Genomic DNA, 27,507 nt, shown 5'->3' on the forward strand with positions numbered 1-27,507 from the left:
GCGTGAATAACTCAGCAATTTGCAAAATAGCTTCCCCCCACCAGGAGACAGTAGGTCAAAAACAGAAGAAATTTATGTGGGGCACATTTCCCCAGCTGACCCAGGCAGGTCAGCTTAAACACAAGTCAAATTATTGCCTCAGGTTCTGAATTCAGCTATCCATACCGAATCTGAAATGTGCCTCTCCCACTCTTTATTACTATTTAATTTCTTACATCATTTTATTGTTTTCCTATGCTGGTAATACAACAATGGGTCAAGAAATCTACCTGCTACTACTAAGCAAAAATACACCTAATCTATTTTACTAACATGTTAACAGTGCAAAAATGTGAATACTTGACTGTGGTAAGCTTCACAATCTTTAATTGGAAAGTGCTTTGAATATTGTCTACCTTCATCAACTCAACAGCACCAAAGCCATAATGGCACTTAAAATATAAAGTTTCTCCCTCTGCTTCTCCTTCCCTTGTGCTAGCACAAGCGTTGGTGCACTGCATCAGGAAATACAGCCGGGTTAAAAACTAACTTCTTTTCGGCCAGGTTATTCCTGATCCAGTTTCACCAAGGAGCTGCAGAAGAATGTGTGTCGGCCTAAGGGCAGGTGGGTGACACAGTTAATAAGCAACTGTGAGACGGCTCCTTTCGGTGCTCAGCTGCAGCGCCCACAGGGACAGGTCCAGACCCCAGTGACCAGGCAGGTGCCACAGCTCTGTGGGTGCTTCCCGGGGGCTTCCTCCAGGGATACCCGGGGTACGGCTGTTTGAAAACCCATTCAATCAAATAAGCCATTCTGTAGAATATTCTTTGGTTTGTAGTGCTGAGATTGTTGGTTGTATTAAAAAACTGGAGGTAAGGGGATGGGGGAAGATACCCCATCAGGACAACCCTAAGGACAGGAACTTTTTTCCTTGGCTCATAGGGTTAAGTTACATTTAGCTTACAATACTGAGAACACAGGACGTTGCAGGAAACGGAGTATTGAATTTCAGGAGTTTGGCAGTTTGTGTAACCTTAGTATTATTTAAACTCCCTCCCCCACTGCCCTTCTATTTTAATTGACACTGGCCCAAAGTCTGCTTACGTGGGCACCAGGCTTGCTGCATTTTCCACTTCTCTGAAGGCCACACAGCTGAGAATTTGCAAAGGGTGCCTTTGCACACCATCCATAAGCACTCAGCAGCAGGATTTTACAAAACAGCATGTTCAGAGGGCAGACAGAGTTTTAGAACGTCCCTGTGCCAATGGAAACTGCTTGATCAGAAAAATATGTGATTGAAAACTGAGCAGACTCAAAAATGGTGTTAAAAAAACCCAAAATGAAAGAGCATTCTAAGTATTATCAACTGAAATAAAAATGTTAGTACAGTTGTAACAAGAGTTTTGAAGGTCAATGATGCCCTTTTACAGAATAACATCTCTACTTTTCAAACAAAATTTTAAAATCTATTAGAACTGAGTCAAAGCAAGTATACTTCCTCACAGAAAAATAATTATTTCTATGTATGCATGCCCATGTGTGCATGCACATACAAAAATAAAAGGAAACATGGCCCTTTTTTTTTTTTTTTAAACCTCCTAACCAGGACCTTGGAAAGCCAGAATTCATGTTCAGATCAAAACAGACCAACAAATAAAAGAAACAAAAAATCTAAACACAGAAAAGCAGAAATTGACTTATGTTAAAAAATAAAAACGATCGTATGGACAGTTATCCTCGTACCAAAAGAAAGCAATATGGGACCAAAAATTGAAGACCTATTGCCTTATTTGGGAGACAGTGGAGACACGTCAGCAGTAAAGATACTCAAGCACTTGCTAAGGTAGCTTTGTACAAGCTGGTAACTAACTAATTATTTCTCTAGACCACCTGGGTATTTCTTCCAGACTTTTGGCAGTTTTGTCTAGTTTTATTTGTTGTAACTTTTAAATTCTCAATTCCCATTATTAGTTCAAATTCTAATCAAAAAAGATCAAATTTAGACCATTTTATATTACGATCATTAGTATTTCTGGTTTTATAGAAGTGTTCTCTATGGGCTGTAGATGTTATTATATCATGCACAGCATCTCACCTTGGGCTGGTCTCTTTCTAAACACATTTCAGAATTTATCTTTTGAGTTTTTAGTTGACAGAAGCCTCGCTACCTCAGACGTAGCTTCCACTACTGCAATCCTCTTTTAAGAAAAACACAACAATGTCCCATACAAGCTGCTACATAAGCTGAAGGTGAATGCCATCAATCATCAGGGGAAGAGCATTTTGGGTCCTCCACTGTAAACAAGCCATCTTATCTGAAGAAACTGGATGGACCATACCCTCTGTATCAAATTCAAGATATCTTTTGCACTGGCAATTCCCTGCTGAGGAGACCATTTCCTTCAGAGGCAGGAATTTCTGCATTAGAAAAAGCCCACAGTCTCTAGGCAGTAGTATAACCTGCGGAACAGAAGAGAGTGTTCTCACTTTTGGAATGGTCTTGTGTCCTTCAACTCTTGTTACACTGCCTATATATAAATATGCATTACTCTTATAAGCACCTGACTAGGAGCATTAGAAAGCAACAGGTTTCAGTTTTTAACAGTTCTCTGCGACTTCGTCTGGATTGCCATAACCAGTGCAGAGCAAAACTACTGCAGTCCCTTTTAAGAAGGGCCCCTCCTCCTCTGATTAGTGATCCAAACAAACAGCATTCCTCAAATGGCTTGTTATGGCCTATCGGATAAATGTGTGTTATTAGATTTAACAAGAGTTTCCTTGTGTAGGTGGCAGTGTAGCCATTCCTACTTTTCCCCTCAAAAGTTACCATTACAAAATGATCCAACAACTAGGTTTTGCCATGTTTTGGTGCTTTAGACATTTTAAGGAGACCTACTAAATTTTACCTTTATATTTTTAATCAGTGTTTAACCAAAGGAAAACGTGTCTTTCCTCGGTATTAAGAAGAGATAGACAACCAGACAGTAATCTCTTGAAAACCAAGCCTCCAGAAAGCAAGGGGTAAGGTTCTTCCCACAGTTCACAGCAGTTGGTTATCTCAAGATCCAAATTTGCAATTCCTGCTTTTGTGGTATTAGAGAACATACATTAGTAAAATACGTTTTTAGGGAAAGGGCATATTTCTTGCAGATGATTTTCAAATCTTTTCCTCACTATTATCCTCCATAAAATTCTACCCTCATTCTTGGACCAAACGAAAACCAAAATCCAAACAGAAGATAGCCTCCATGTAATATGTTCCACTCTGATTTACTTACAAGTAATTCATCCATACTGGTTTGGCATTTTTCTAAGTTGATCCTCTTTATTGCTACACGTTCTTGCCTGGGTTTGCATAGTGCTGCCTGGACAACTGCTGTAGCACCGCTACCTGGAAAAGGGCAGAAAAGGAACACAGTCTTAATGTAACAGGAGTCTAAACCAGCGACCAACATAAGAACTGCACGCTGATGAAGAACTTAAAATCTGCTGTTTATCCTTTTTCAGTGCTTTCCCCACACGCTCACCTTTCCACTAGGCTAGAAAGCTTGCACACTTCTCAAATAGAGAAGAAAACCCTCAAAGTTTCTGTTCCATACTCCACAAAAAAATCCCAAGCCAATAACTAAAAATGACATGCTCATTTATCAAGTCACACCTGCCACCTCAATGCATTTCATATAGTTTGGAAACCATTACGCTTTTGTCTTCGGACACATCTGTTTTAGTCAAGAACGTGACTTGCACAGTTAACACAATTAAAAACATTACGCAGAGGGGCAGGGAGTGTGTACTTTATTAAGTGTTATTTCTTTCTGTTCTTTCAGGTCAGTCCCTGTTTAACCAAGTTTCTGTTCCCACTATGCAAAGAACAGAAAAATATCAGTAATGTTGTACATGCCAAACCTACAGTTTCAACTGTGTTCCTGCTCATTCATCATGATTACGGTAACATCCTACAAAAAGCATTCTGATTCTTGTGAAGAGCGAGGGAGGTGTAAGTATCACACCAACAATACGACAGATGTTGCTGAATGGCCCAGCAAAGAAAGTCAGTCATGCTTACTTGACATGCAAACCACATATGATCATACAACTACACTGGCAACAAAGCTTGGGACAACTGAACAAGTTTTGAGGAAAGCATTAGAAAAATTTTCTTTAGTATGCTTTATTTGCAAATAGCAGGGGTACATAGGTCTTGTTGTTTCTTTTATCAAGCACCCACTGGCCTTGCTACAGTCAGTATTGTCTGACTAAATTAATTATATGATTGCAAGTAATATTCAGAAAGAGTTTTGCCCGGGTTGCACATCTTTCTGCCACATCAAATACAGCAGTGTGTGCTTCTCCAAGCAATTACATCATGCTCGTTCATGCAGAAATCTAAAAATCCCTTGACGAGTAGCTTACCTGTAATTCTGACTATTTTAATATAAATTATGGATTTCTGGTAAGTCACAAATTGAGCAACACATTATATTGGCCTGCTCATGCACCATGTTCTATTTATGCTCAGTAATTAGCATGTCCTAGATGAATACCAATTGTGAACAAAAAGCCTTTTGTTGTCAAGCTCTACAAACGTGGATTCAGTTACCAGCCGACTTAAGAACAATTGAGAGCTTTTCCCTCTGCACATCTGAAAACAGCACCGACAATACCTCATGACTGAAAGTTATTGTCCATGTTTTAACTGCTATTTGCTTAGCTATTTTCACGTACTGTTTGTTCATATGACATTTTCACTCAAATCACAATGCTTTTTAACTCCGTGTATGAATTTCATTACAAAATTCTGAGCTCATCTTAAAAAAAAAAAAAGTCTCAACAGGACAAACCAGTCATGTTTTTGCAGGATGCGGTCACAGACAAATATTGACATGTCCTGTTCTGTCTGCTTACAGAACAAAGCCTTTAAAAATTCCAATAATGTAAGTAATAAAAGAATTAAGAAAGATTTTAAAAATTAAGTAAGACATCTTAAGGAAGGAACCACCAAGTCAGCACAATTCAGTTCAAGTAAGACTCATCTACATCACTTTAATGAAGTTCTCATTCAGTAGACATCAAGACACAAATTCTCTTGTTACTTTGGATACACAATTGTAGGTTGAGACAGGGGGAAGAAACCAAGTTTTTAGCTATTAAGGATACAGAAACAAACACCAAGATTTTCCTTCATGTATCTTTTTCATCTATGCCAGTAGTTTTATCTACTTGCAGGAAAAAACAACAGATCTTCACTTTCAAAATGGATTTATATACAAAGGCCAGACAAAGGACAAACAGAAAAATCACACAGAAAAATTATTCAGCCAACAGCAGGATGAAATCCTGACTGCTTCCTCAAGTTAATAACAGTAAGTAACACTTCAAAACATTTTAGAAAAATTAGGTTACAAAAAAAAAGTCCTGTCACATCCCTGATCCCACCCCACTGTATCACTTGCTTAAGTTCTGTTCCAAACCAAAGACTATGTGCTACTATTTAAAAACTCTTTATTGCAAAATTAATTCTGAGCTATCCTTATGCACAAGTTGAAGATCTGTTCCTCTTTTGCTTACTGAAAGAGGATGAGATGTGAGATTTTAAGACACAAAGAGTTCGAAATTTATTTATATGAGAAGCCTTTCGGTGCATTTCCCCGTGTTTTCTCTTCAGACGGAGAAGACTTGCAGTGGCATATTCTTCACCACCAGAATATGATGCACTGACAATGCAAAAAGCTTTCTACGTTTTGAATAAAGCCAATCTACCTTGGTTTCTTCTTTCTCCTGTCTTTTGAATACTTGACACAATATAGTATTTTGATAGTAAAGGCAATCCATGCAGCCTGCATTCTCAGTGGGTCTACATACAAAACTCGTTTGAAAAGGCGGTTTCAATTACTGAAGCAGGAGCTAGGCACTTAGTGGCTATATGCCTCCTTCCTCTTAGGAGATGTTCCCCTCTCCTCCTCTAGCTCACAAAGTGAACAATGGGGGGTAAAGACTAGGAAAATTTGCAACTTCCCCACTTGGTCAGAAAACTCCTTTTGTGTCAATAAAGACAGGTCCTTCTCTAGTCTACCAAACAAGTAGAAATGGGGAGTGTTCCAGAGGAGTAGCTGTTATAAACAGGACTATGCAGATAAGCATGTCAGTCGAGAGATAACAGACTCCACAAGTAATGCGCTATCATACAGTGAAATAAAATTGTCACAGACAACCACTTAGCATAACAAATTAGGGTCACAGAAAACTATTGCATAGAATAGATTACAGTCAATCATTTCTTGTCAGAAGGCATGACTTCTTCAGGTATGCTGAACCTTACGAGTCTTCCAAAAACCTAACTCTCACAGCAGAGAACATACTAACTACACCACAACTAAAGCACAGACTGGTTTTAGCATCCAGTCTCTATATACAAAACTGATCTAGTGTAATGAAAGCTCAGGTTGGATAAACCACGAAGCCTTTACATCCAGCTGTCTCCTGCAGAAGAACAAAACAAAGGATTACCAGCGGTCAGACTCAAAAAACCAGCTTTGTAAGAACGATGGGTTTTTTCCATTACTGGAAAAGTCGTTCTCCTGCTACAGACAAGTTCTCTTTGCCAATTTCAAAAGTTAGCAGTGAAATAACGCAATTTCAGTCCAACACAACAAGATGCCTACTACTCCCATTTCACAACAGGCAACAAATCAGAGTTTCATCTTGTCCTCATGGTTTTGCTGCCACCCTTCTCTCTAGCGTAAGCATGCCCTTTCAGCCAACCTGTTCCTTCATGCCATGAACCATGCACTCCCTACTGTCCTGCCCTCAGTGCAGCAGAGCCATTAGAAAGCTTTTAACTATTTGGGTTTGTGCAATAGAAACCTTCTCAAGGGCTATTACGTACGGCCACACTTCACTTAGAGGATATAATGTAAAAACAACATTCTGTATTCCATTTTGCGTGTGCTTCACAGAAAGCACACGAAAACCCCACAAACACAAATACTCATCCAGGATTTAAGCTTATCTGATTAAGTTCCTTCAAGTTTTTCTAAATCTGGCATAAAGGTGTTTTTCTTCTTCTTTTTTTTTTTTTTTAAACAGGAATTTTGCCCTCACAGGACCTGTCTCCAGCTGGCAAAGAAAAGAAGGATCTTTGAACAAGTGTGATCAACAACTGACATTAACGTTTTCATTTTATCTACCCTCCACTAGCCAAGTCTCAAAAAGACAGACAGGGAGGCGAGATGGCTAGACCATATGCAGATCACACATGCACATATCCTTCTTCATACAAGCATGTGACACTTCATTTATTCCCTGTTATGTATAAAGGTCTAACACTTTCCACTTATTCATCACTGCACAGTAACTCTATTCAAAATAGGTCTAGAAGTATTCCTTTCCATTTTCTTCCTCACCTCGCAAACAAAATTGATTTACCTCATTATCGCATAATAATTTACCAAGTCTTTTTTTAGTAGCTTATTGTTACTCCACAGTATTCCAACACAAACCTCTTTTAAAGATCGCTGCATTCACTAGGTCCCTTCACTCTACCCAAAGACACCTTCCCCAACCCCATGGTTCTTCTGCCTAATCTCTGAAGAGTAGGATGTAATTTCTTGTTGACTAGGTATCTGAAGAGGTAAGACAGCAGACAGAATTGGAGAACACTAAATACCTTATCTCAGAATCTATATAAACTCTAACTTACCAACCTATACCATCTGCATTTTTACATACCTCTTCTGCTCCCCCAACATATAGAAACCTCCTATTAAATGGAGCTGATTAGTGCACACAAATTTTAAGTCAGCCTCAAATCCAAGACTATATTGTAATTGTCTGTAAAAGAAGCCAGTACTAAATAGAATAAAATCTATGAAAATGGATGAAGCAGCTATGAAAGTATTTTTATTTAATCTCTCAGTCCAGTTCTGAAGAACAGTCACCTAGGTAATTCTTAAATGCATCTCACATGCAGTGTAACTGAAGGATTCCTTTTGCATAGAGCAGAATGCACTTGTGCATACAAACTGTGCCTGCACAAATGCAATCTAGCTTAGGTTTCCACTCAAACACATGCGGCTTTTTTTTATGCAACATACAAAGCAGCTGTGCTTATATACAAGCTTTGAAAGCTATGTTGCATATGTTGTACATTGCATGCAATGTTGTGTAGCATACTCCCAGATTTACTACGTATGTATTATGAACTGATCAGTACTTGAACATATGCCATGGCAGCATGGTGCAGAAATAGCCTCTTCAGTCTTGAAAGAAACAATTCTGTTGGCGGCAAAGCAGTACTTTCAGTTAAGAAACAGAAAACAAGAACCTTTAATTTCTTTCAGTTTCTAGCTTTTACCCCACAATATAAAAGAGATCTTTCAGTATTACTCATTTTGTTTAAAAATAAGTTATAATTCAGCTCACTATGTTCCTTTAGGCCACCATACTAAACCCTAAAACTTTATGAAACTGAACTTCTTCACAGAAAATGAACTCATGATTTCTCTCTCCATCTTCACACAACATAAATGCTTGCATTCTAAGAACTTCAGGATAACCATGTAAATACAATTTACTAACAATTTCTGCCCACTTTGTGTTCTTAATTCATGCTGGGATCAAATCTTATAACTCACCCTTATAACTCACTTGGATACTAGTTTGTTTATCCTAGCCATTAGGACTAGGACATAATTCACTTAAAATACACTAAGTGTTCTATGAAATCTATGTGCATACATAGAACTGCTACTTCTGCATTTTCGTCATTCAACAATTAATCTCGTTAATTCATCATGGAGCTATACAAAATGAATTCGTTCTGCAGTTGGACATTTAAAAACATCACCATTATGGCTATAGAATCACTGGGTTATTCAATTGTTCTATTTACCTTTTTTTGGGAGAGAAGCTTACACAAAGTCTATGAGGTCTAGCTTATCCCATACTACTTTTCAAACTCCCCAAAGATGATAATGGTCCACAAATATTTCAGTGATCCCACTGAAATCTTAGAGAAGTATCCTAAACGTCCACATCAAAATAATTATTCATTATAGAAAATCTACAAGAGAATTTCTACACACGCATTGAGCCAACCTGTACCAAGGCTAAGATACAGCAAGCTTGAGCATTAACCAGACATCACATTCTCCATGAACTAAAGAAAAGCCGGGGGACTCACAATCAGCAACAAAACCCCACGTATAATAAAAAGAGAGGCAGGAGGGAATGACTAAACTTTTTGAACTCATCTCTATTTCCCTCCACCCTCACTAAAATAGTAAAAGGACTGGTTGTATCAGATGTTTTGGCTAGATAAATTATAGGAAATATTTAGAGGTTTTCCATGCAGTACTATATTACAACTCCCTCCCTGTCAAATCTGTATAACAGAATAAAGAAATTCTTCTGAGAAAAGCACATAACAGGAATCTACCTTCTTGAATACAGAGGTTTCTAGCATCAGAGTACAGCAAATAACTATCAATCACAAATTAATTATTCAGGAAATGAGACAAATCAATACTGTACAAGAAAGTGGAGAACTTATACCGATGACCTGGAAAATGCAAAACTCTTCCTTCCCTCCACCAATGAGCCCAGACACACTATTTTGAAGGAACTCTTCTGAAATGTCTGTCTTATCTAAAGAACAATCAGCTATCACCACCACTCATAGTTCAAAGAATTTTAAAAGACCTTTACTCTAACAAAGGCATTAAAGAAATCTGTGGCTAGAAAGTGAATCCAGATACATTTAGATTAGACACAGGTTTATTTAATAGTGACCGTGTTCAGCTTTGAAATAAAGTATCAGCCTAAGTGATGGCTTTTTGCTTTCAGACACTTTCTTGGTGAGGAGACTTGCGCCTACAGCCATAAAAAGGTCAGCACTTGTCAGCTTGGTACAATGCCATCAACAAATTAAAGTCAGATTAGAAGGTCCAAGGATGACCATTAACTGTGTTTGGGGTATTCAAGTAAAGCTGGCAATAAGCACACAGTTTGGAAAGGGAGGAAAGAAAGACAGGCTACGCCCGCTATCTCCTCTGACCTCAGGACTGCCCCTCCCTCTGTTCCCATCCCGGCTCTCCCAAGAGAGACTGACAAGAAGTGCTGATGTTAAGTCTCAGTCTGAGAGATTCTTTTGTTCCCCTTATTTGTCAGAGAGGCTATATTTAGTGCAACTACTGAAACAAGTAAAATAAGTGAACCACAATAAATATAGTCACTGTGTTTGTTAAGCACATGGGAGAAACAATAATTTACAGGTGGATCAAGATCACACATTCTGTTGAAGCTTGGTAGAAATAAAGCCATGCCTCTCTGCTAGAGAAATACATTCTGTTCCCCCATGCAGTCATGTCACATACTGCACAGAGGCTTGCCTTTGAAGCTGCAGTAGTAAGACAGTCAGTATCCCAGCTCCCTTACCAGTTTTCCAATCCAATATACTACATATAGTGCAGAACAGTTTTATCCCCCCGTGCTATCATGGTTAGCGATTGAAGTGACAACACCACAGCAGCAGACATGGTTAGCAACCTACCTGACAGCCCTGCATTTCAACACTGGAAAACTTTCAGCCCTGTCAATCACAAAAATAACACAAGGTACATGACAAAAACACATTCCTGCCCATTTTTTAAAGAAGGTACCTACAAAGCAATTCAAGTCTTATAGGTAAGAGAAGGTGCTAACAAAGTTGAGCATCGACTTTTAGAAGCACATTGCATCAGAAACAGAAAATAACCTCAATGCTTCTCCCCATCAGGGAGTGTAGTGATAGGATGAGGGGTAACAGTTTTAAACTGAAAGAAGGTAGATTTGGATTAGCTATTCAGAAGAAACTTTTTAGTGTGAGGGTGGTGAGACACTGGAAGAGGTTGCCCAGAGAAGCTGTGGATGCCCCATCCCTGGAAGTGTTCAAGGACAGGTTGGATGGAGCTTTGAGTAACCTGGTCTAGTGGGAGGTGTCCCTGCCCATGGCAGTGGCGTTGGAACTAGATGATCTTTAGGGTCCCTTCCAACCCAAACCATTCTATGATTTTGCCCATCTTTGAATAGGAAGCCGTACATACTCCAAAAACACCTTGGTACTTGACACCAAAAGAAAGGTGTAGATGCATTAGAAAGGAAATTGGAGTGATGCCAAACATCCAGGCAGTTTAATGCCCATCTGTGAGTGTCATCACCAAATCTATCTTTTAACTAAGTACTCCATGGCCTTGAGTCCTCTTATGTGTCAGTCATGGAGCTCACAGGGAGCCTGGTATATTTCCAGACCTGGCACGAGAGCATCTTCCCATTCATTAGCAATACACGTCAAGGAAATGTCAGCACCACAGCAGGTAAGGAAAACCTAAACAAAAGCAGTCCACTTTCAGCAGGTGTTATCTTCTCCCTGACTTGCCATTTAAAATAGATGAGTCGTCTAAATAACGAAGTTGAAAGGGAACTATAGCAACTCAAATTAGACCGTCTAGGCAAACCCCATATTATTAACACTACCTAAGATTAAATTCCTTTTGTTCTGCTCCACATCTCAAACATCTTCATAAGAAGTGTTGTTATAAGTGGAAAATATTTATATAAAAAAATCCACAATCACCACTATTTCAGAATTTGCAGTTATCAGAACTGGAATTTGCCTTGCGGAGGTGTCAGGATAAGACTGGTGTGACTGGCAGCCCCTGCTCCCAACCCCTGGTAATGTAGGTTAGCATAACTAGCACCATTTTATAAGGCAAGGAGCCATTCTCTGTGACTGAGCAGGTCACATATTGATTCCTTTTCCCCTTATTATCAGGCCCTGAAGGTCCTGTGAACCAGGCAGACAAACCAAGCAGATTTCTTCTTCCCCCTCTACTGTCCTCAACATTCCTGGGCACCAGGCCGATTACTCCCTTCCTTACTGGCCTTGAAGGTCCCAGGCACCCAGCCAAGCTGGTGGTGGTGGTGGCGACCCCATCACAGAACAGGGAAGCATAACAGCACACAGAGCACTGTCCATAAAATCAAGCAGTTACAAGTTTTAAGCAGGGAACGTGGACCAGAGCTGCGGCACCCTCGGTGGTCAGGGTTGCCTCCACCATCATCTGCTTCCTCCGAGGACTGACTGACTCATATGCTTTTATATGATTTTCTAGTCTAGATTATGATTGTTATATTGATACAACAAACCATGTATTAATACTTGACCTGATCTGCCGAGGGTCCAGGTAATTAGAAATTATAAGTTAAGTTGTATTATAAACTCTGTATTACTTAGGTGATTAGAATTCATAAGTTATAATATAAATTCTGTATTACAATACTTACAAATTGTACTATATTGATTCTGCTTGTAGAAATCCCGTGCTGTTCTAATCATAAATTCTGTGCTATACTAATCATAATACCCTCTTGAGAAAATAAAGCTTTAATTGTAACTACAATTTTGTGCCATCATCATTCTGCCAAGGATCCCTAAAAGAACATATCTGTCCCCTTAGTGACAGGTGACAACTGGTAAGCTCGATTAACAGATTCTTGGGAGTAAACAGATGTTATTCTCTAGTGCAGAATTTACTTCTCGCACACCACAAAATTATCCTGCTCACATGTGCTAAAAGAGAAGGGTATGGGGGGGGGAACAACCAACATACACAGACAAATTAATAAATACAACTGAACCTAAAAAAAACCCACAAATAAACAAGCTAAAAACATTCAGTTCTGACCCCAAAATACATCAAATCTCTCGTAAAATATGCTACTTAAAACCTACAACATAAGAATTTCAATGGTCATCAAATGTGAAATGCAAAGAAAGTATCTCTGTCCCAGTTTGCACAAGTTAGGTTTTCCTCACAAGTCCCATGGCTTTCAGGTCTGCTTGAGGTATCTTATCACCACTTTATATTCCTAGTCCATTTATAATCCCTTCACTATGATTTTTCCAAGGTTGTGATTATGAATTTAGTTCATTAAGAGCTTAATGAACTAAGGAGTATGAAACTGAACTTAGCAGTGAAAAGTCAAGTTCTATACCTGGAATGATCTTTCCTGTGAATCACGTTACCCTCCATGTGAGCTGCCATTGTTAAAAAAAAAAATTGATACCAGGTATTATACATAGGAGTAAAATAAACTAGGCTCTGTTTTAATATTAATTTTACTCAAATTTACCAAAGTTGCAGAACAGGAATTGGGAATTCAATGCCACCAAGAAATAGCATGTATCAGATCAGAGAACAAGGAGGTTGCTTAGTTGTACTTACCTAACGAATGCTTAAGATGCCTCAAATTTTCGTATCAGTGTATAAAGGTTAACTTGTGAATTCACCAAACTTATGGTCTAGAAGATACCTGTGCCATTGAACAATGACTACTATTAGACATAACAGTCCATTACTTAAAGAGATTTAAAGAAATACTTTCCTTTGGGCATGACGAAAAATAATTAACTAAATCCATTTCAGCCCAGCACATAAAGTAAAAAAGGGAAGATCTACCCTGCTAGGTTGTCATTAGGTCTAATTCTGTAAAAGAATACGCTGGCAGGAGCATGGATCATTTGTAAAAGTTCTCTGAAAGAACTCTTGAGAAGACCAAAACAAGGAACTGAGCCACAGGTAACAATGGCACACATGTAAGACGTATTATTATCTGTTAACCTAGCTCACAAGACAGAGAGGGGGAAGGAAAGCTATGAAGCACCTGAGCCCTTCTCCGGTTCACATTCGTTTTGTAATCAGACCTGCACTGGCTTCCTGCAAAACACAAAAGAATCCAACTTCAATCACACCACAAATTTGTTAGGGAAGAAGAAACAGAAAAAGCAGCAGCCAAAGAACCTGCAGCAGGCTTTTCCACCCACGCTTTTCCGCTGCTCTTGCAGCATAATGGGCAGCGCAGCTGTGCCGCCCAGCTGGCACACTGCAGCAGGAGTCCACTCCCGTTGTACAATTACACCGGGGCCATCGTGTGATAAGGAGAAATGTGGATGTACTGTACTTGACATGAATGAATCCAACAAATCCCTACGCATTCTGCATTTTCCCAACAAAAGGCGTGAAAGAGAGTTGAAAGGAAGGATACGACTTGGTTTAAGAATTTGCTAAAAAAATTAAAATTAATTTTGTCTGTCATGTTATTTTCCATTCATCCTGACAATGTAGGTCACATTTTCAGGTAATAACATAAACGTCTGTGTTTGGATTTTTTTTTTTTTTTTCCACTTAGAGTTGTACCAAAAACTTGCCATCAAATTCACAGAACCAAACGCCATACAAAAGAACATCTGTGTAAAACAGAGACAGTTTCTTGCTGTTTTAATATGCTGTGGTCAGAATCATAGAACGTGTTGGGTTGGAAGGGGCCTTTAAAGGTCATCTAGTCCAACCCCCCTGCAGTAAGCAGGGACATCTTTAACGAGATCAGGTCAAAGATTTAACTAGATCTAACATCTTTACATCTTTAACTAGATCAGGACTGTTAGGTCAAAGACTATATCCATGACCTAACAGGTCTCACTTTTTTTTTTTTTTTTTAAACTTTTTCTTGTCATTCATACAGTGTTACACAGAAAAAAAAAAAAAATCACCTTGAAATACGTGTAAGAGGTCTTGACAATTTCTGTTTTTACAGAGTTTTATAAAACTAGGTAAATTTTGCACACATTTTGGGAGAATAATAAATTTGTTCTTACCGGGCTAATCCAAAAGTGTATTTTTCACCTCATTGCTTACAATATACTTTAACACTTAAAAAAAAAAATTTAAAAAATCGCAGACTTCAAGCTATCTGTTATCAGAAAGAAAAAGCAAAGTCTCCAGGGCTTTTGTAGAAGAGGGTGTTTCTACAAGAAATCTGAGAGATCTTCTTCTACCTAATTAGCCCTCCAGAAAGCATACCAGCAGGGGCATTTCATTTTTCCGTCATCGATCTGAAGAAGCATAAACACTTCACTCAGAGACGTGCCACAAGAACTAGCTTTTTTTTCTACATTCATTTGAAAAACTGCTAGAATAAACTTCCTTATCATTCAGTCAGCTGCACAACAAAAGAACATTGGGTAATAAATCTCAATTTAAACCAAAGAAGTTTATCTAGAAGAGAATGGGAAAGCTGACATCATTCTTTCCTTAAAAATTTTGTATCCAAATGCGTTGTTGCAAAAGTCTAGGGTTTTATCCTAGAGTGAACAGTCAACACAAGAGTTTCACAGGAAAAATCTTAGCAGTAATACTTCAAGTATTAAAAAGACCAACAATGCAATTTAGAAATACATGTATCCAGATGCAGTTCTTACTCAAGGGCAAAGCCTCCTATCAGACACAAGAGAAATTAAAAATTTCTAGACAGTAGAAAAAACAGAGAAATAACTGACAGAAGATAAAGTAATTGAGGTTAGAGGGAAATTCAAAAGAGAGCACCAACCTGCACTTCATACTATTTAGTTGCCTGCGCATTGCATTTTGGCTTTGAGCAAACAGGGCAGTTTTGAAGTGAGTATCCTCTCAATCTTCCTCACAGAGCTTTAGTTTGCTTTGTAGAGCAGCTCTTGTGCATGCAAAATCAACTCCTTTTGGAGGAACCTGAACCGGAAATTCTGCTCCAGCAGAAACATGCTCTAGCCCCTGAAAAATGTAATGGCTCAGCCAGTCTTCAAATATTTTCAAAAAACAAGGACAGCTGGGATGTTTGGTCCATGGACCTAGTGTATATCTTGTTCGAAGTAAAACTCCAAACCCGAATAGTTCGTAGAGATGTCAACATTGACTGATTCGCTCCCTTTATCTGCTCCCATTTCACCAGAAATTTATAGACACAACTAAGATACTAATGAAATTCCAATGTGCAACCAATTTGTAATCCACAAATACTCTCCAAATCTGCCTTTCTGTTAGCAGGAACACTTTTGTCAGAGTTGCTTCCTAAACTCAAGATGCTCTTTGAAAGAGCAAAGCCCCAACCGACTATCTTTCTGCTATTTCACACAAAGATACCACCAAAAATGTTTCAAACTATGGAATCATTGAATCATTAAGGCTGATCTAGAGATCATCTAGTCCAATCCGCCTGCTCCAACAGGGCCAGCTAAAGCAGGTTACCCAGCCAGGTTTTGAGTGTCTCCACAGATGGAGACTCCACAGCCTTTCCAGGCAACTTGTTGCAGTGTTTGATCACACTCACAGTAGAAGTTTTCTTGTGTTAAGATTTTTGTGTCCACTGCCTCTTGCCCTGTAAGTAGGCACTACTGAGAAGAGTCTGTCTCCCTCTTCTTCATTCCCTCTCATCATGTATTTATACATATTGATAAGATCCCCCTGAGCCTTCTCTTCTCCAGGCTGCATAGTCCCAGCTCTCAGCCTCAAATGAAGGACGCTCCAGTCCCATAATCATCTCTGTGGCCAGGGACATGCTGAAGTTTTGCAGGCTCACACCTGAAGTACAAAGCTGAGGAAAATCTCTGTTAAATGAGACCTCCTGAACAGGTTTAGTTTGTCCAAACTGAGACATGACCGGCAGCGCTAAGTTTTGTACTGTTTCTGATCTCTTCCTTACCTGCCTGCCCAAACCTCATTCAGCTGTGAGTTTTCAGAACACCACAAACAAAAGCCCTAGAGTAACATACACTGAATAATATATCTGAAAGAAACAGCTATTTTGAGCTACAGCTGTCTACACAACAAAAATCTAGAAGGAAGAAAAGTTCAAAATAAATTACCTTCTTGTAATAAGGAAGAAAAAAAGTTAACCTAGCAGTTAATTTGAATCATACTTTACTACAGCAATGTCATCTTATAAGACCAAATATAGGTGCATGACACCAATGCAGAAATAAAGATTTTCCTTCAGAGTTCATAGATGTAAGGAAATAACTTCTTTCTCCAGCATCATTCTAATACAGAGTCAGTTCTTCCTAAAAAATACAAAATAAAAACAAAACACCTTTCCTATCATATGTTCTACTACAATCTTTAAAGACTATTATGTTACATGGCTAGATGTTTTTCCCCCTAAGATAAACTGCAAGATCTAATTTTTAGGTAAAATATTTTCAGAAAAAGAAACAAGGATTGTGATCGTTTTATTCTCCCTGTTGTTTCATCATCAATACAGAAACCATTATTCAATGTGCATGCAAATCCTGACATCTGGAAGGCAAAACTCATACTGGAAATGGCTCTGCATAACTACGTGAGAACTTGATACCTGATATTCACTGTGGGACCAAAAGTTACCTTACCAGGCCATCATCAGAACTCCACAGAAATCTGCTTAACTCCACCTTATACAAGCAGGGTAAATCGAAGATTTGCTGTGCTGAACCAGATATCCTGCCTAGAAAAAAAAGCTGTTAAAAGAGAATTACTGTTCATTTCTGAAGTATCACTATAAACAAATGCTGGTGTTGATTTAGTTGGCATGTTTTATTGTTTCTCATTTAGTTTGAAAGTAAACACTTGGAACAATTCTAACACCATAAATGCAATATTTTCCAAGTCTTCTGGATGTCACCACATAGCGCATCATTCTCTTCCGAGAATGAAGAACAGCAATCTCCCAAAACAAAGGCAGTATTGCTACTGCACTGTCATGACGATCTCTAATTAATACTGCAATGTTGAGCTACAAAGCATCTTCAGCCAGTTCACCCCAACAGAACGTGCCTGCTAGAATTTGAGCTCCTCGTGGCCACACTGTACAAGCGAAACACTCACCTATTTCTCATCCTGCTTCTCATGAAACAACGGAAGAGCTGGAGCAATATAAATGCTATCATAGTATTAAATTTTCATCAGGTGATTCTAATCTAATTCTAATGAAGATCCTATTATTAGTTTGAAGTGGCTCAGATGCTGGAAGCACAAGACACTAACAGGAATAAATTATAAGTTTAAATTCAGTCCCTGTAACAAAGTGTCTTCAAACTAAAGAAGTGAGAAGGGAAAAGTAACTTTATAACTGAATTGTGATCCTTCTGAATCTAAGCGTGTTTCTTCTCAGGACTCTAAAGCAATACCTCAAACTTATGATCTTGCCTGTATTACTCCTACAGGACAGAAACCATGATCAAAAAGTAAATACACAACATTTTTATGGTCTGCTAAATTAATTGGTTTTGTACCACTACCCTGAGGCAGGTATACTTGGCACATAGTTTGCTTACAACTATAGAAATAATTTATTCCTATTAAGAAAACCCTTAGACATTCAACATTGATTTTGACCTTCAAGATCGTATGTTTTAAGTTCATACTACTTCTGAAAGCATGACTAGGAACTCAGAAAACCTTCCAAGTTTTAGTCTGCTTCTAGTCCTCACTTCTCTTTAAGTGTGTTAGCATAGTTCAACTTAAAAGCTGTGTAATATAATCATTACATCTGCCTGACAGGACATCCTCAAGTTTCACCTACGTTTTGCTTCTGATCAGAATACCTCAGAGGAAGTTAGACATGCACAGAAATAATTAGGCTAATAAAATGATTCAGAAATTGTTAATCATAAAGACAAAAGATTAATGGAGACTACTAATTTATCATACTGGGGTTTCATCAAACTGTTGAGTAAAGTCACATACCTAGCCAAATACCTACGGGCAAAGGACTGGAAATACTGACTCCACCAATGCCACAAACTTAATCCTGCAGCTAACGAACGAATGAGCGACACTGCTCAAACTTTTCACCGAGGTTCTTTCGGGAGCAAGCTGCAGGACTGACACAGCAACCCTGGAAAATCGCACCTGAGAATTGATCAGAGAGACTCTAAAAATCCACCACCTTCATCAGCACTGTCAGCATCTCACCACAGCCACGGAAACTTTCTACAGAACAGTCACCAGTCAACTGAAGTCTACTTAAATGTCAGGAGGCATGCACATTTCTCCACGAAGATTAAGCTTCTTCCCCTTTACTGCCATTCCCCAACTATCTACCCTCTCCTGAAAGGCAACCAACTCTCATAAAGTAACTCTAACTTGACAGCAGTTTCAGGAAAAATTAAGTTCCTCCTGCGCTGTCAGGTACCACATAATGGCTTGTTTCTCCCTGTATACTCTCCCTGGTTTTTCTCATTACTACGTTTTCTGTCCCAGGCCTTGGTTTTGTGGGTGGTTTTTTTTCCACATGTTTTTAGTCTCGCCCTCCTAGGCCCCCAGGCACGTGTTAAAAACCACAGCACGGTCTCCAGCCAGAAGCACTGTGCAGGAGGAAGCAGGTGGCAGAGAGAAGGAAGAGCTGCATTGCCACCACACAGCCCTAGGGTAGGCAAGGGAGGAGGACAGCAGCCAAACCCCACCAAAGAAGGTACGGGACAAGCATTCAACATGCACTAGTCGCTTCAATTACGGAGTTGATTGCACAATCACACAGAACCTAGTACGGTGTGTATACAGACTGACATAAGAAGGAAAAAGAAAAGTTTTAAAGGAAACTCTTCTCTCAAGGATTTCATACCAGCATTGCTTCGTTCTGCCACTGCTGGATGATAATGTTCTTACACCCACAAGCTTCAACCGTGCGACCCTTATGCACACCCAAAAGACCTTCAAACTTAGCAAGAAACAGTGAAATCTAGCAGTGCTGTCAGGATTTCATCCTACCAACAAGGCTGTGCTGCAAAAGGCAGCAGTAAGTAAAAATCCACTCATTCAAAAAAGCTAATTATTCTTTTACACAGGGTAAGCAGTATCAACTTCTGTCAAGTGTGATTTCCTTTAGGGGAAAAAAAAATAAATTAAAAATCTTGCTTTTAATTTTGGGCACCAGTAAATTTCCTAGCGACATATTTATCTTCCAAACAGATTGCTCCTCTAGTGCAGTGTCTCAGCAGTATCCCAGTGACTTCAGCAAACCCAAAAAGTTAATAAAAGTAACTAACTTAACTTGATTTTTAAGGTCTGTTCTTTCAACATCAAGAATTGCCATTTTTACTGGAAATAAAACCAGCTTCGACCTATCACTGTCTTATCGTTCTGAATTATTTTGGAAGAGAGGAAGAGGAAACAGAAAGAAAACCAAAAGGGTCATACAAAAATGAAATATGGCCTACACTTCTAGCCACTATATCAGCCACCCACATCTCCTTTGCATTGAGTGCTCACTGATTTTGGCCCTCAGGCCACTCAGAACAGATCTGGTTTTGTTTCCATTTAACAAAGAGAGGCTCCATTTGACAAGCAGATTCTGGAAAAAAAAACAACTGGTCTCTGACTGAAGGGAAAGTGATTCTTCACTGAAAGCAAAACAAAAAAAAGTAAAACAGTTCTTATGTTGTTGCAGAGCAACACATGACCCAACTTAAAATTGCTCTCCCAGGTCTGAACTTGGCCCCTGCTATCAAAGTACCCTTACAACGCTGGTTACGAGCGGTGGTCCCACTTTGAAGATGTAAAGCCTTGCTGTTGTAAGGCTTAATGAGAATGAAAATCATGCAGTCTCTTCAAATTTCTACACGGTCACCAGTGGAACTGCTCCTCTTCTAGCACTCAAGCAGCTCCTGTGGAGCCAGGACTTTCCAGGTCTCAGAGGTTTCAGACCTTATCTGTAGGAAGAACTTGGTGCAGGGAGAGCATAGGGACAGGAGGGCCAAGCATAAAGGAGGTAGGCAGATTCCAAGAGCAGGAAAGCATAGCACACTTTCTGTAAATTATCATTACATTGCATCAGCAAACTGCCTGATGTGTTGATTACATGCACCTTTACCATTCCAGTTAACAAATTAACTTTAAAACAAGCTTTATTTGCTGGTTATTTACAATCATGATGACCCCAAAGCAAGTAATGCATAATTTTCTTTATTTTCATGCCATTCAGGTTCTTGTAAAACATAATTAATCTTCTTCCTGATAAGTCTGAATTCCAGTTGCATGAGTTAATTTATTTTTTTTTAAATTCACTAAATTATATAACAAAGTTTGATCACTGAATCACTTACGAAGCTTAACCTCTTTGAAGTAATGAAAACTACAGCCTTGTCTCCAATCCGGGTATTTTTAACGCAGAAAGTTCATTTTCATTCAAAAAAAAGCCAAGATAGAGCTCCCTTCCCCAACACTATTACTATCATGTGGAGACAAGGCAAATAATTAACAACCACAAGCTCTGCACAGCCTCATTAGCAGCACAGTACTCTGAGTGTTCTACAAGGTATTTTTAAATTGCACCGTGACCATCTTTACTGTGACAAATAAATTAGAAGCCACTTCTTATAAAAATATTAAATAAGGATTTAACATTTCTAGAGTTCCGTCAAATGGTTATTAGCTAACAGAAGATCTTGAGCACTTACTTCCCAAAACATAAAATTTTAATTTACAAAATAATAAACCCTTCCTGTCAAGCTACAGATGTATTAAGTTATGATTAACATTACGAAGGCTATATTTAATATGTGCATATACAATATCCTTAGGCTGCTGTGGTAACTTTTAAGATTGGTAAGGAAGAGAATTTGTTTTGGAGCAGAATTAAGGCAGGCACACCGTTCTTTTAACACAAAGCTTCAGTATAAAGATCTTAGGTAGTGTTAAGTATTACTTAGCAAATTATGCAGCTCCTTATGCAAGAATTACAGGGGTTTTGAAAATAAATCTCTGCAAGAGCAAATATCAAAGTTTACCATAGCTTTAGTTGCTATGGTGTGGTATTTCACCGACCGCAGTCCAACCTAATTTGCAGCATATACATAACAACTACTGCAAAAGAAAGCCCTTCAACTGGTTTTTTTCCACTCAAAAAACAAAAAGCCTCATTAAGCACAGGGGTAAGAAATTTTTAAAAGTGTGAATGAGACAGGAGCGCCTGATTAACAGAGCAACACAGAACTGTAACTCTACTTCTAACTATAGGGAGGCTTTTCACAACAGCATACACCGTGCTTACAGGCTTCAACATTAGTTCCTGAGCATCATAATCAGACACTTCTCTACAGAGTCAAAGATCTCTGATAACAACAAATATAGGAGAGTCTATTCTCTGTCAGACAAAAAGCCATTAGCAATACACATGCAGCAGGGGAGGGGGAGAAAAAAAAAAAAAAAGAAAAAAGTAAATAGCATTCCATAGAAACACCAGCGACTCCAGAGCCATTAACGTGAGAGTGGCTCACAGGCTGCTCACAATAAGAACTATAAAATCAGCAGAACAGTCTCGAGTGATAACCGGTTCTACTCAAAATCTTAACACATTTGACTTAGCAACACCGCACCTCATGAGGCAACAAGCCACAGACATTCTTGAGCTCAAAGTTAGAAAGGCAAAACTAGAGGAAAGCCTCAGTTCAAGTAAGGTAACCTTTTTAATGAGTTGCAGCCAATATAGATAATCCATCATGTAGCAGTAACCCTTTATTTTCCAATTAATTCTGGCTGGTTTCTAGCCAAATTAATTTTCCAAATCAGTTGCAGCAGGAGAGCTGAAAATATAATTTTATAATGAAAGCAATCACCCAGCCTAATCATGAGATAATCCAGTGCTTCTCCATAACCAACTCTTCCACAATTATCAACGCAGACTGACAAACATTAAATCGCATCAAAACAGCATCAACTCCAATGCAGTTTTCCAAAAACAAGGCAAAGCCACTTGTTCATATCAATTTAAGAAACCTTTTTTTTTAAAAAAAAAAGCAACACAAAACACAAAAACCCAAACTAAAACACACCAAAACACCCAAACAAAAAAAAAAACAACATAGATTTAGTGCTGCTTTGTCTCATCCATGAGATGTAGGACTCATTACAATCTGAAAGGTACAAATAGAATTTTAACACTATTCAATTTTCACATTTTGAAGTCGATTACCATTTAAATGTTTGTTCTGTGAAGATTTGCTTCTAAGGAGGAAAAAACCTCGCATACATAAGTGACAAATTCAGAGAAATCTATTTCAGTTATTTTAGTCAGAATACTTGGTTCTAAACACAAACTGAATAAGAACATATCTCACAGCATTGCTCTTATTAGCTTTTTTTTTTAATCTAAGTCATATCCAGCTTACAAAAAAACCCAGCACATACATTAAAGTCCACTACACGTTTTAACCTAATGCATTAAAATCATAGAAAGACATCTCCCAGGTCTTCACTAAATTAAATCTGGCTCTCCCTTAATAGCAATTACAGTTCTTATCTCTGTAACTCCTACCGGAAGGTTGCTTTGGGTCCTCCTGTCCTAAGTTAGAAATCCCCTTCTAACTTCCAAATTATGTGTATGTCCAAGTGTATGGACAGCCTGTATCAATCTGAATTAATGTAAGAATTTCCTCTTAATTCGCTAACCTACACATTTACAGACAGCAGTCAGAACTGTTTCTTCCTGCTCCAGAAAATAGGCATTAATAGGAAGAGCCTCTTCCTTGCATCAGATCTATCAATCACGCAGCCATGCAGCAAGTCAAACAGGGAACCTGATCCAACAGAAAACTAACACGGCAGAAGAACTAGTTCTCTGGCAGATCAATGCGATCCTTTCAACAGCTGCCTGTTAGAGCAGATTAAATGTATCATGGAACTGCATACCAAGAGTTTACAAAGAACTGGCTAGCCACCTTAAAAATAAAGCAAACATGGAATAACATCTCCTAAGAAGCACTCCTTAAAGCCAGCATTTTCTCTTTAACAGGCACTTGAATCTCCCGACCATCCCAAAGGAAGCAACGGACAGAGAAGGAAAAAAACCTGTATCATTTGAAATCCATATAATGTGGCCTCGGTTTTGAAAATAGCATTTGGCTAGACACAGATGAACAACAAGAAAAGTTCACATTCTCACACAGAAAAAGAGCAGAACTTCTCCGACTTGCTAAACCCACAGGATGAAGACAGCCCACATGACTAACAATGATTTTCACTTTATGATCACCACCAAAACTTTTAAATGCCCCCTAAAACAGGCCATTGAAGTCGTTCTGCATCTGTGTTTTAGTTACCATACAATATAAAGCCTATTCAGTTGGTAAGTGGCATGATAAACCATCCTGGTGTACCTTACCCTGTGTACCTTTCCTCCTGCAAAGCCCACAAAGATGCTTCCTTGTTGTTATTTTTCTCATTTAACTGGCAAAGGGCTATTGTAACTGAACCCATCCCTTAAGATGCTACCCAGCTCCTCAGGGAGAGGTGTGTAGTGCTTTCCAGAAGTGAAGGGCTCTGTTTCAGCAAGTGGTAACAACTCACGTTCACAATGCAATTAACCCTGGCATGGCTGATGCAAAGGGATATAACTTGCTGCTGAACCAAGTTCAGACCGTATCATCTCCCCTCCTTCAGGTATAAAAGATGCTTTAAGAATCACTCCCTCACTACGTTCATTAAAAGCAACAACATTCATCCAACATCTCCAAAATTATGCATGCATTTGGTCAAATATATAGAATTTATAAAGGTTTGGGTTTTTTTTGGAGGAAGCGGGGTGGGGTGTGTTTGGTACGTTTTTTACTATTTTTAATAGTATCAATACTAAATTTAATCTCATAGTGGGTCTCCTATAAGTTAAGACAACAAATACAAGGTGTTAATGAAAAAAAATACATATTTGACTAAACACAATATTTTTAAGTTAAGTGGTACAAAATAAATCTCAGTGAGTTTGAGAGAAAGTCATGTAAGCAATCTAAGCTTAGTGAAAGGTCAACCGAACTCAGGCAAGTTCAGTGTGTCCAAGAATCTGATTCAATATAAACTGACCTCAATTTCCTCACTAGGCACGCACTTTAGTTAAAGAAATAATAAATAACATTTAATTGCACTAGTAGGTAACTCTACAGATAGGACTAGTAGGTTTCTCTACAGATAGGTATTTGCTACTCCAATTTAGCATCTACCTGTAAAATAGATGTATGCTTATATATAAATGATTAGAAATACATTTTACATATCAAAAGATACAAGCTTTTACGTGGAAAGAATAAAGTGGAAAGGAGTTTCTAAATTAAACTCTCACACAGGCATTCTACAAGTACCACAACAGAAAATAACTACTATTTAAATAACTCATATGACTCATGTCACACCCTAGACAAGGATTAATCCAACACCTTTGAGGCCTTTTTTACCTTAGAAGGATTTACTCAGCAAAGATAGACCTTATGCTAATATAATCACTTCCACTTGGCTAATTTAGATCCATTCCCCAGACTGAGTAAGACAAAGTCCTCTGGCCAGTAAATGCAGCCCATGGGGGGCCCTGCGCTGGCAGCACTGGGTTGACGCTGAGCACCAGTCTGGTCCAGGCCAGCCACCTCGAGGGATCCGAACACCTGAACCCTCAATCCCTCCTCAGTCCCTTTTCACAGACTAGGAAGTGCAAACAGAAACACAAAGGCACCACCTGGGTCAACAGAAAGCCATCCCATTTTAAGGATGAAGTACTTTTCTCAACTATTTTGTTTCTGCCTGTGGAAAATAAAAAGCTTAATGACAAAAGCTGAGTACGCACAACTTTGCAAGCCAGATCAATAAGACTTAGTTCTAGCTGTCATCAGCCTGAGAACAATTAGCAATAATGTGTAATACTTAAAACAACCAACAGCATCAGCACGCAAAACTCCTGGATTTTTTTTCATTCACAAGAAATAGTGATTTACAGTTTTAGAGCTGGCCTTTGCCATTCACAGTATTTGCTGGAGGTTTAAAATGTTACATACAGCAAGTTTTCCCAAAGTAGTTCATTAGCAACAAGCAACATCTAGGTCAGGAGAGGAAAAACTTTCCATCGCACATACTGTTAACAACAGTCATCGTTTCACATAGTAAAATTCAAAATAATCCAATCCAAATATAGGGGATGGAGACTGAAGACATCTGATCTGCGTTAGCCGGACGCCTGAACAAAGCGCTGAAGCGCTCCCAGGCACCCCCGGCCGGCGGGGCCGCGGGGAGGGGGCGGCAGGCGGGCACAACCCCACACGGCAAACCGGGACGGCGGCAGGTCGGCTGGGGTGAAACGGAGCTGTAATCCCCCGCCGGCCTTACGTGCCCCCGGCGGGGACGAGGAGCTGGGCCCAGCGGCACAAGGAGATGAGGGCAAGATTAAACAGTGAGGGAGAAGAGGAAGGGGTTTAAACATATCTATATATATATAAAAAAAAAATAAATGTAAAAGGAAGTCACCACGATAGTAGCAGATCTAGGGGTGAGATTTGCCTCCCCATGAAACCACCGCAAAAATGCAGAGTAATCTAAGCGGATGCACGCACATGTGCGCATCCACAGCCGGACCCAGCACACACACAAAGCACCGAGAGCGCTTCTGCGGAGTTGCCGAGGTCCCAGCGCACACCAGCAGGTCAGGGCTCGGGCGGCGGCAGCAGCAGCAGCAGCAGCCGCCGCCGCCACCGGGGCGGCGGCTGACGATGCACCGCAGGGCAGCGGAGCGGTGGCAGCAGCAGCTGCAGCACCCTCGGCCGGGCCGCACCGGGCGGGGCGCGGCGCGGCGGGTTCTAGAAGGAGCCGCCGCCCCCCGGGGCCGCGCCGCCCGCCCGCTGCCGGGCGGATAAAGTTTGCAGCAGCCGGCGGCGGCGCCACTGCAGTGCAGGGCGCATCCGCCGCAGTGAGCGAGCCCCAGCCTGCCGGAGGATGAACGCCGGTAGGCCCGGAGCCGGCCGGCCGGCCGCTTAGCCGCCGCGGCATCCCCTGCCTCCGCCCCGCGGCACCCACCCCCCCGCCGCCCTCTGCGCTCCACTGACCGATAACCTCCTGCAGCTCGTAGGCATCCCTGCAGATGGGCCAGCCGACGGCCGGGGCGGCGGGCGCGGGCGCCGGCTGGGGCTGCTGGACGTGGACTGGCGACTCGCCCTGCTCCGCCATGATGCTGTCGGAGCGCACAGGCACCCGACGACCTCCTTCAAACTTCCCTTCCAGCAACACCTTTCGGCCGCGCTCGCTCCCTCCCTCCCTCCCCGCGCAGCCGGCCGCCCGGCGGAGGGAGGAGGCAGGGCACCGAGGGGGAGGAGGCAGAGGCGGGCGCCGCCGCCGGCCCCAGCCGCTCGCCCCGCACCGCTGAGGGGAGCGGGAGAGTGGCTGTTGGGCCCGGAGGCCCCCCGGCCGGTGCCGGCAGAGCGCGGTGGTCACTCTCTCCCGCCCTCTCGCCGCCTGAGGGGGAATAGTGGGGTCCCCGGCGGAGGCGGGGGGGATGGCGGCCCCGGTCACCCCGGGGGTTCGCCGCCTTCCCCAGCGCCTGGTAACCTGCCTGGCGGCATCTCCGGACATCTTCCTTGCCGGCTCGTCCCGCTGCTCCCTGCGAGCCGCGGCTGGAAGCACGGCGAGGTCCTGTAAAGGGCGGCGGGCTGAGCCTGTGCAGGCCCCGGCCCCGCCGGCAAAGCCCCAGGCGCCCCCTCAGACCCCGCCAGGGCTGAGGATAGGAGCCAGGGAAGGCCCTGAGGGAAGGCGCTTGGCATGGTGGGGATGCTGGAAAGCACCTGTTAGGCCCGTACCATAAGCACACAGGCATCTCTGGAGCTCTCAAGCATACAAGCATTACTGCTGAGAGGACTGCTGCTGCAAGATTACCTCTATTTAAATTTGGGGATGTGA

The 27,507-nt window shown here is 40.6% G+C and overlaps 1 protein-coding gene across 1 annotated transcript in view; it reads right to left on the reverse strand.

Moving 5' to 3' along the window:
• STK39 (serine/threonine kinase 39) overlaps positions 1-26,868 on the reverse strand; it is a 102,343-nt gene extending 75,475 nt beyond the window's left edge. The window contains exons 1-2 of the mRNA XM_054209989.1: positions 26,661-26,868; positions 3,259-3,371 (exon numbers count right to left, since the gene is read on the reverse strand). Coding sequence (XP_054065964.1) covers positions 3,259-3,371; positions 26,661-26,781 — 234 coding nt within the window. The 5' untranslated portion in view covers positions 26,782-26,868. The remainder of the gene's footprint in view (positions 1-3,258; positions 3,372-26,660) is intronic.
• Positions 26,869-27,507: the final 639 nt, after the last annotated feature.

This window comes from Rissa tridactyla, chromosome 7 (genome assembly GCF_028500815.1).
Source record: "Rissa tridactyla isolate bRisTri1 chromosome 7, bRisTri1.patW.cur.20221130, whole genome shotgun sequence".
In the NCBI taxonomy this organism is placed as follows: Eukaryota; Metazoa; Chordata; class Aves; order Charadriiformes; family Laridae; genus Rissa; species Rissa tridactyla.